The 8,998-nt window shown below is 68.5% G+C and overlaps 1 protein-coding gene across 2 annotated transcripts in view; it reads left to right on the forward strand.

Annotated features, from left to right (window-relative positions):
* Nucleotides 1-77: 77 nt before the first annotated feature.
* The window catches only part of LOC101629501 (cyclin-dependent kinase 11B), a 9,539-nt gene continuing 618 nt past the window's right edge, over nt 78-8,998 (forward strand). Inside the window, exons 1-17 of one of the 2 annotated variants that reach the window (XM_012734553.1) lie at nt 78-199; nt 512-627; nt 1,586-1,713; nt 2,305-2,443; nt 5,020-5,156; nt 5,345-5,467; nt 5,706-5,837; nt 5,911-6,090; nt 6,297-6,362; nt 6,759-6,934; nt 7,505-7,595; nt 7,870-7,991; nt 8,097-8,202; nt 8,270-8,391; nt 8,473-8,580; nt 8,643-8,759; nt 8,837-8,985. In XM_012734553.1, coding sequence (XP_012590007.1) covers nt 89-199; nt 512-627; nt 1,586-1,713; nt 2,305-2,443; nt 5,020-5,156; nt 5,345-5,467; nt 5,706-5,837; nt 5,911-6,090; nt 6,297-6,362; nt 6,759-6,934; nt 7,505-7,595; nt 7,870-7,991; nt 8,097-8,202; nt 8,270-8,391; nt 8,473-8,580; nt 8,643-8,759; nt 8,837-8,985 — 2,123 coding nt within the window. In that variant the 5' untranslated portion in view covers nt 78-88. The remainder of the gene's footprint in view (nt 200-511; nt 628-1,585; nt 1,714-2,304; nt 2,444-5,019; nt 5,157-5,344; nt 5,468-5,705; nt 5,838-5,910; nt 6,091-6,296; nt 6,363-6,758; nt 6,935-7,504; nt 7,596-7,869; nt 7,992-8,096; nt 8,203-8,269; nt 8,392-8,472; nt 8,581-8,642; nt 8,760-8,836; nt 8,986-8,998) is intronic. The other variant, XM_004695307.2, reaches the window with a different exon arrangement.

The following is an 8,998-nucleotide window of genomic DNA, read 5'->3' on the forward strand; positions in this document are numbered from 1 at the left end:
GGGGCTGGGCGGGCGCTGCCGACGAAGTCCGAGCCGCAGGGGCGGGGGGCGCCCTGACCGCCGCTGCTCCCGCGCAGTGTCCACTCAAATGGGTGATGAAAAGGACTCCTGGAAAGTGAAGACCTTAGATGAGATTCTGCAGGAGAAGAAGCGCCGCAAGGAGCAGGAGGAGAAGGCGGAGACCAAGCGCCTGAAAAGCGTAAGCCGCACCCCGGGCCGCCCCCGCCTCGCCGCGAGGGCCTTTGGCGCTCCCCGGGGGCACAGGGGAGCCCACGACCGTCCGACTGGCCAGAGTGTCAGGCGCCAGTGTCCAGCGTGGGCCGTGCCTGGCCGCTGCCGTGTCCACTCCCGGTGGGCTCCGGCCCCAGACAGACAGCTAAGGCGGGGCTTGAGCCGCCCCGGGTCCAGGCCCCCCGGCCCTCATCCTGCCCCCGCCAGCCAGAGCCACCTGCCTCACCCGAGCGGGTCGCCCGGCAGCGCGGGCCCTGCGACCGCTCCCTTTGCCTCCTAGTCTGATGACCGGGACTCCAAGAGGGATTCCCTGGAGGAGGGGGAGCTGAGGGACCACCGCATGGAGATCACGATTCGCAACTCGCCCTACAGGAGAGAGGACTCCATGGAGGACAGGTGAGAGCTCGCAGTGCCCTCTCGTGGCCTCTGCATGCCGGCGGAGACCGAAGTAGCGTGTCCCCCTGGCGATGGCCCCGCAGGCGGTTAGCACCACGCGCATAGCTGCCCCGAGGGCCTGTGCTGTGAGTCTCATGACCGGTGAGCTCTCGCACAACAAGCCGAAGTGACTGTGGAACAAGGGCCAGGCAGGGAGCCACAGTTTGGGCATCTCGTTTCCTTCCTGCCCCGTCGGGGCCTGCGCCACTCGCTAGAAGTTCAGGCCGAGCGGTGGGAGTGAATCCTCCCAGGGCTTGTCGTGTCCTCGGGTGAAGATGGCACTGAGTGTTGTGTTGGTTCTTTGCTGTCTTTTCTTTTTTTTTAAGATGGATTTATGCACACAAGGTGGGGGTGACAGAACCCCCAGAGACAGAGTGGGGAGCAGAATAGGCCGAGCCACTGACACCCGTGCTCTTGGTGGAGCAGGGAGACAGGAGGAGGCTGTTGCCCCCTGGGGCGGGGGTCAGACTCGTGCTGCAGGAGCTGGGACGGCTTGACGGCGCCGAGACGTTAGCCCTGTGCCACAGGGAGGCCCCTAAGTGGTTTTTTTGGAGTGTGACGCTAGCTAAAGTTTGGGTACCACTCTGTAGTAGCTTGCTTGAGGTGTGCTGCTGCGTGTAAATGTGCAGGCGGATGCATTCTAAAGAAACGACGGCGACTATCGCAGTAACAAGCCTCCAGTTTTCTCAGAGAAGCATTTTTACCCCACACGGCACCCTGACTTTCTCTGGTGTGTTTCCGGAGTCTGCAGCTCCTGGGGTTCTGGGTTTAGCCTCGTGGTTAACGTCCCTGCAGTGACGGTTCAGATTCAGCTCTCCCCGTTCTGAGCCCGCGTTTTCTGGCCTGGAGAAAGTCATGTGCAGGCGCTCCCTGCCATGGCTGGCTCAAGCCTGCCTGTGATGCCGTTGTCTTGTTTCAGAGGCGAGGAAGACGATTCTTTGGCTATCAAGCCGCCCCAGCAAGTGTCTCGGAAAGAAAAGGCTCACCACAGGAAAGACGAAAAGCGGAAAGAGAAGCGTCGGCACCGCAGCCATTCCGCGGAAGGGGGTAGGAGCGTCTGCCTTCTCCTGCCGTGTGCAGGCGTGGTCTGGGGCCTGAGCGTGGCCTGCTGCAGAGCCCAGCACGGCGGCGGCCTGCCCGTCCGGTGCTGCTCCCCGCACCACTTCACCTCTGGCTTGTATTTGCACAAAGATCTTGACCGAGGTGGCGCAGGGACACCCCTTCCGGGGCTGATTTACTTCAGGGGAAGCAGGTTTGGTCGAGCAGGGACGGCTCTGCTCTCGCCCCGCCAGCAGCAGCGTCTCCGGGGTGCTGGGGAGCTGAACCTGGAGCCTCCTGGGCCACCTCACTGCAGACACGGCTGACTGATGTGGTTCAGGGTGTGGCCTGCAGGGTGAAGCCACCTTCCGTGTTAAGTCATGAAACCAACGTCTGTTCGACACGTACTCGTTACAGAAAACGTCAGCTTCTTTCTGCAGTAACTCCCCCCCCCCCTTTTTTTGCCATTGTTTGTGTGCGCTGAGCCTACTTTTTTTCCCCCTTTACAAGTCAATAATGACACATTCCGTCACCGGATACTTTCAAGTTAAGTTCTTGGAAGCTAGGTTTTGTTGCCTGACGCTTAGTGACTCCTCGCAGGGAAGCACGCCAGAGTGAAAGAGAAAGAGAGAGAGCACGAGCGTCGGAAACGGCATCGAGAAGAGCAGGATAAAGCCCGCCGGGAGTGGGAGAGGCAGAAGAGGCGGGAGATGGCTCGAGAACATTCCAGGAGAGAGAGGTGGGGCTGGGTGACCGAGGGGCGTGACGGGGTATGGGGTGGCGGTAGCCAAAAGCCCCGTCCGGAAGGGGAGGAGTGTCCGCAGACGGAGGGCGCGGGTGCAGTGCTGGGGCGGGGCCGCACGCGGGGCTGCGGCAGGAGTGGTAGTGACCAGGGACTGGGCACCCAGGACTGTCCCCTGGCCCGAACATGGCGGGGCGGGAGGGCAGTGGGGGTGAGGACGGAGCGCGGCCCTCCCTAGTCGCCGAGGACGGAGAGGGGAGAGGGTCGAAGAGCCCGAGTCTGCCCCTCCGGAGGCCGGGTGCACCCTGCGTGTGCCCGTCCGCGCCTCCCGCATCGCCCAGTCCCAGCGTCCAGCAGTTGGTCTCGCGCCGGGCAGCCCGGCGAGCCGCCCCTCGGGTCGGGGCCTGCGAGCTGCAAGTGAGCGTCTGCCGTGCGCCGGTCTGCAGGCGCCTGGTGGGGGTGGCCGGGACATGGGGGTTCTCGCCGTTGCAGAAGAGCAGCGGACGCTCTGTCCACAAAGCAGCAAATACGGAAACGGGCCTGGGACGGTCCGGAGCCGGGACACCAGGACCCGGGGGCTCGCTGCGGGCTCCAGCTTCTGGGAGGAAGCATCTGTTTAGGTCCGTGGCCCAGGAGCGCTTCAGGCGAGCATGCGGACAGCAGCGGCCGCGCTCCACGAGCGCCCAGTTTGCGGGGCCAGCCAGCAGATGGACAGCGGCTGCTGAGGAAGACGGGGCCCAGGGTGGCCGTCTAGTGCTCGAGATACACGAAGACTTACGGAGGTGCCGCCTCTCGTCAGGGAATCAGGCGGCGACAGAGGCGGCGTCTCGGGTGACCGACGTCAGAGTTAGCAGGTTTGGGAGCAAGGCACTTACAGGCGGAGCGGGAAAGAGCCGGGAAGGGTGCAGGGTCCGCGGCCCGGCGTGTGGTGCAGCCCCGCGGGAGAGGGCAGGCCGGAAAGACGTTGCGCAGTGAGGACGCGCGACTTCCAGAGCTTGATGGAAACCACTTACCGACATGCTCGGGAAGCTCGGTGAACCCTACGCAGGGCAAACACGGGCCATGCTAAGGCCATCTGGTAAGAGGCAAAGCGGGCCCCACGCGGCGAGCGAGTCCACCCCCGGAGGAGGGCCCCTTGCCGGGAGGGGAGGCCCGGCCTGGCACGCCCGCCTGCACACCAGCCGGCGGGGTGCTCCGGGCGCTCCCGGGCAGGTAGCGGCTGGTAAGGAGACGCTGGCCGGGGCGACCAGGGCTGGCCAGAGCCGTGGGAAGCGGACACGCCGCCGCGACGAGACTTGTGGGTGACGCGCGCGCCGCCGCGCTGGATCGGCCCGTTGCCTCACGCCCAAGGAGCACGAGCACGGGGGGGGTGCGCGTCGCCTCCCTGAGAGCAGCCGCAGGCAGACGCCGGAAAAGATGAGTGGAAAGTGCCAGGAATCCAGATGAGCCCTTGGAATCTGCACGCGGACAGGAGCTCCTGCTGGAGGGAAAACAAAGAAGAGACGTGAACGCACGTCCGCTCGGCCGTAATCAGGCGCGCGGGGCCCGGAGCCCCGGCGAGGGCAGCCAGGACAGCGGGACCCGCTCCCATGTCTGCAGGAGGCGCGTGAGCAAGTCGAGGACAGACTGGCCCCAGGTGGAGACGGGGAGAGAACACGGCCAAGCCGCCGTCTGAGGGCCACAGCTGCCGGGAGGTGGCGGACAGCGTGCGGGCGCGGGGCTCTGCGCCGCAGGGCGGCAGGTGCGGAGGGAAGAAGGCGCCGTGAGCCTCGCGGCCGGCCAGCGCGGGCGTGACGCCGAAGCCCCAGGGCGGGGGGTGGCCGGCGCATCGGGGACACTCGAGTCCAGCCCGCTCCGCTGTCGAAGACCAGCCAGGACGTGGAAACGCTCTCTGCCGAGCCAGCCTGACCGACGTGGACGCCGGCGTCGCCCGCGCTGGCAAGGCTGACGGCTGGTGCCCACAGGCTGTGCCCTGCGGGTCGCGCAGGTCTGGGCCGGCCGGAGGCGGAGGGCTCGCCCTCGGCCCTCAGCAGCAGAAGCCTCGAGTGTCGACAGCTCGGCTACCCGTGCGTGAACAGCTGACGGCCCGGCGAGAGACAAGGCAGAGAAGCGCCTTGACCTGAACGGACAGTGCCGTGGGGCCAGTCGGGGGCCAGTAGCCGAAGCAGCTGCCGCTGGGACCAGGAGAAGAAGGGTGGACTCAACCCAGAGTGACCGGAAGGCCTGTCCAGGAAGCCCAGAGCACGCAGGGGGCGGGTTTGCCGGCCGTAGGGCAGGCACCATGCTCGGGCCAAGACACGCCGGGCGACGGGGCGTTTCGCGGGGACCGCGCACCCCCTCAGTAGGTGGGGGGTGTCGTCGCACCCCCGCATGCGTTCTGACGTAGCCGGGGACTCCCAGCAGTTCTCAGAAACGCGTCAGGTCCCAGCATGCTCCTGCGCGTCCCGCGGCGACGGCCAGTGCGGTCCGCGGCGCTGCAGCCCCGCGCTGTGGGCGTGGACGGGAACGCGCCGCCAGGCTCCCTCTGCCCCGCCGGCCACGTCGGTGCCGGGGCTGAATGGTGCCTGTCGCAGGGACCGCCTGGAGCAGCTGGAGCGCAAGCGGGAGCGGGAGCGCAAGCTGCGGGAGCAGCAGAAGGAGCAGCGGGAGCAGAAGGAGCGCGAGCGGCGGGCGGAGGAGCGGCGCAAGGAGCGCGAGGCCCGCAGGGAAGGTGCGGCCGGGCCACAGCGGGCACGGGGCTGGGCACGGGGCTGGCACGGTGGGGCTGGCACGGTGGGGCTGGGCACGGTGGGGCGGGGCACAGTGGGGCGGGACCCGCGGCCTGTCCTGCCAATGGACGCCTGCCCAGACGGCCCCTGGGCACAGCCGCCAGCACAGCCCCGTCCCTTGCGCCCGCAGTGTCGGCCCACCACCGGACCCTGCGGGAGGACTATGGCGACAAGGGGAAGGCCGGCCACTGGGCCCGCAGCCCGCTGCGGCCGCCCCGAGAGAGGCCGGAGCCCGGGGATGGCCGGAAGCCAGGTGAGGCGGCCGCAGGGCTGGGGCGCCTTTGCTGGGGGTTTTGCTTCCACCCCCGCGGGGCGGTGGCCGGGCGCCAGCCCGGAAGCCCGCGGACCTTCCCTTGCTGGGGCGCTGCCCGGCCCAAGGCCCCCGGTGCCCGCGCCTGCCCGGGGGCGCCGGCTCTGGCCCCTTGGGACGTGGCTCCAGGCGCTGCAGGAGCGAGCTGGTGTGCGGGGCTCTGGTCTCCCCTCGCTCGCAGCCTTTCCCCAGACCCACCTGGGTGTCCGTGTCACAGTGAAAGAGGAGAAGGTGGAGGAGAGAGACCTGCTGTCGGACCTGCAGGACGTCAGCGGCAGCGAGCGCAAGAGCAGCTCCGCCGCGTCCTCGTCAGGTACCTGCCGCCCGCCGCCAGGGGCTGCCTGGGAGGCGGGCGCCGCCCCTCACTCCGCCTCTCCTCCCTAAAGCGGAATCGGGGTCCGGCTCCGAGGAGGAGGAAGAGGAGGAGGAGGAAGAGGAGGAGGAGGAGGAGGAGGAGGGGAGCAGCAGTGAAGAATCGGAGGAGGAGGAGGAGGAGGAAGAAGAGGAGGAGGAGGAGGAGGAGGAGACTGGGAGCAACTCTGAGGACGCATCCGGACAGTCGGCCGGTGAGGGGGCCGGCGAGGGGCCGGGGCGGGCAGGCAGGCGGCCCTGGGGCACCGCCGGGCCACTGCAGCAGCCACGGAAAAGGCCTGAAGTCTCCATTTCGGGTGCCCGCGTCTCCACGCCGCTGTCGGAGCCCACGAAGCCCGGGCGCTCGTCCTGGCGGCCAGCGCGCGGGTCTCGGCTGAGCCGGCGCCGCTCTCTCTTGCAGAAGAAGTGAGCGAGGAGGAGATGAGCGAGGAGGAAGAGCAAGAGAGCGAGAACCACATCCTCACGGGTGAGGGCTCCGGCCCTGCGCCGCCCGCCGCCCTCGGGTGGGGCTTCGGCACCTGGGCTCGCCTGGCAGCTGCCGCGAGCGTCCCTCGGGCGGTGCCCAAGGCTCTGTCACCCTCGGCCCCGAGTCTGGCACTGCACTGGCTCCCCGAAACCCCCGAGCCCCGGCCGCTGGTGTCTGGCAGCGGCCCGTGCTCCCCGAGTGCCCTCCCGCGGGCACTGGGAGAAGTGTCCAGTTGGGCCTGGGCAGGCGCGGTGCGGGCCTGGCCTCCAGCAGACCACAAAGCTCCCCCCTCGGAGCCGGGCACGGCTCGCCGCCCCGAGCCCAGCTGCCCTCCGGGGCGGGGGCGGCCTGCGCGGCAGATGGGCTCCTGGCTCCATGGCGGATTCGGCTTTGCAGTTCCAGAGTCACGGTTTGACCGCGATTCGGGGGAGAGCGAAGAAGGGGAGGAAGAGGTGGGCGAGGGCACCCCACAGAGCAGTGCGCTGACCGAAGGAGACTTCGTGCCCGACTCCCCGGCGCTGTCGCCCATCGAGCTCAAACAAGAGCTGCCCAAGTACCTGCCCGCACTGCAGGTCAGCCCCCAGCCGCAGACCTCCTGTGGCTCGTGCGCCTCCCCAGCGCTGTGGCCGCCCGGCAGAGCCGCACTCTGCGGGACAGCGCCCAGACCCCAGGCGAGAGGTCCTCGGGGGCCCCGCGGGGAGCCGGGCAGTGGCCGCCTGGCAGGCAGGGCCCAGTTGCCTCCTGCCCCTCTTGCCTCGTCGCTTCCTGGGGGCAGAGGCCAGCGGAGGAAGGACTGCACGTGCGTGTGCGGCCCCAAGCGCCCGCTCTGGGCCCGGGCCGGAGTCTGCTGGCAGGCCTGGGGCGGCGGCTGGCCCCTGCCAGCCTGCAGGCAAGCGGGGCCCTGGGCTGCGCCCTGCGGGTCAGCGCTGTCTGGGCCTCCGTGCCCTCGGGCGACCTGGCAGGCCTGGCGCAGAGGGTTCTGGTCCTGGGGCGAGTCTCTGCCCCCGCTGTTTTATCTTACAATGCAGGGGTCACCTCACTGAAGTGAGAAGGGTGGGGGGAGTCGCCCCGGGCCCCGGAGTGTGGCTGCGCCTCCGAGCCAGCGCGGCCGCCCGGGCCCTCAGCCGCCGACGCCTCCCCAGGGCTGCCGGAGCGTGGAGGAGTTCCAGTGCCTGAACAGGATCGAGGAGGGCACCTACGGGGTGGTGTACCGCGCCAAGGACAAGAAAACAGGTGGGTAGAGTTGGGGTGGCCGCCCCAGGAAGGGGCAGCCAGGGCGTGCCAGAGGGTCGGGCCTCGGGCGCCGGAGGCTGGTGAGTGGGCAGCGGCCGAGCAGGAGTCCGGCAGGCCGTGCCCCAGCAGCACTGGGGGCCCGGGGGAGTGCAGGGGGGCGTGGGAGGTGTACCCCATCTCCCGCAACCCCTCCTGACGCCGGCACAGGCGAACCAAGGGCTCCCCCAGGGTGGCTGCTCTGTGCCCTCGGCGTCAGGCCCTGAACTGTTTCCAGATGAAATCGTGGCCCTGAAGAGGCTGAAGATGGAGAAGGAGAAGGAAGGCTTCCCCATCACGTCGCTGAGGGAGATCAACACCATCCTCAAGGCCCAGCACCCCAACATAGTCACCGTCAGGGTAAGGGGCCGTCCTCCACCCCTGAGCGCGCGAGCCCACTCTGGCCTCCCAAAGGCCGGCCTGCCGGACAGGCCACGCACGCCACGCCGCGCTGCCGTGTTGCAGGAGATCGTGGTGGGGAGCAACATGGACAAGATCTACATCGTGATGAACTACGTGGAGCACGACCTCAAGAGCCTCATGGAGACCATGAAGCAGCCCTTCCTGCCAGGTGCGCGCCGGGGGCGGGGCCGGGTGCGCCGGGGAAGGCGGCGCCTGACGGGGGCCTGGCCGTCCAGGGGAGGTCAAGACCCTGATGATCCAGCTGCTGCGCGGCGTGAAGCACCTGCACGACAACTGGATCCTGCACCGGGACCTCAAGACTTCCAACCTGCTGCTGAGCCACGCGGGCATCCTCAAGGTGGGCACCCTCACGGTGGGCCCCCGCGCCCCGGCCCCGCCCTGCGCGTGCCCTCAGCCCTCAGTCCGGCTGTCCTTGCAGGTGGGGGACTTCGGGCTGGCCCGGGAGTACGGGTCCCCGCTGAAGGCCTACACGCCGGTGGTGGTCACCCTGTGGTACCGCGCCCCGGAGCTGCTGCTGGGCGCCAAGGTGAGTGCCTGCGGGGAGGGGGTGGCCCCAGCAGGCACCGTCCTGACTGTGCGCGCCCCCAGGAGTACTCCACGGCTGTGGACATGTGGTCAGTGGGCTGCATCTTCGGGGAGCTGCTCACTCAGAAGCCCCTGTTCCCCGGGAAGTCAGAAATCGACCAGATCAACAAAGTCTTTAAGGTGGGCCTGGCCCCCGGGCGCGGGGGGTGCGGGGGCGCGCGGCCTCCCTGTAGCTGGCCGCCTCGCTGCTCTTCCAGGACCTGGGGACGCCCAGTGAGAAAATCTGGCCTGGCTACAGTGACCTTCCCGCCGTCAAGAAGATGACCTTCACGGAGTACCCCTACAACAACCTCCGCAAGCGCTTCGGGGCCCTGCTCTCGGACCAGGGCTTCGACCTCATGAACAAGTGAGCCCCGCCC

The sequence above is a fragment of the Condylura cristata genome, unplaced genomic scaffold (assembly GCF_000260355.1).
Source record: "Condylura cristata isolate star-nosed mole 26May11 unplaced genomic scaffold, ConCri1.0 scaffold00058, whole genome shotgun sequence".
NCBI lineage: Eukaryota > Metazoa > Chordata > Mammalia > Eulipotyphla > Talpidae > Condylura > Condylura cristata.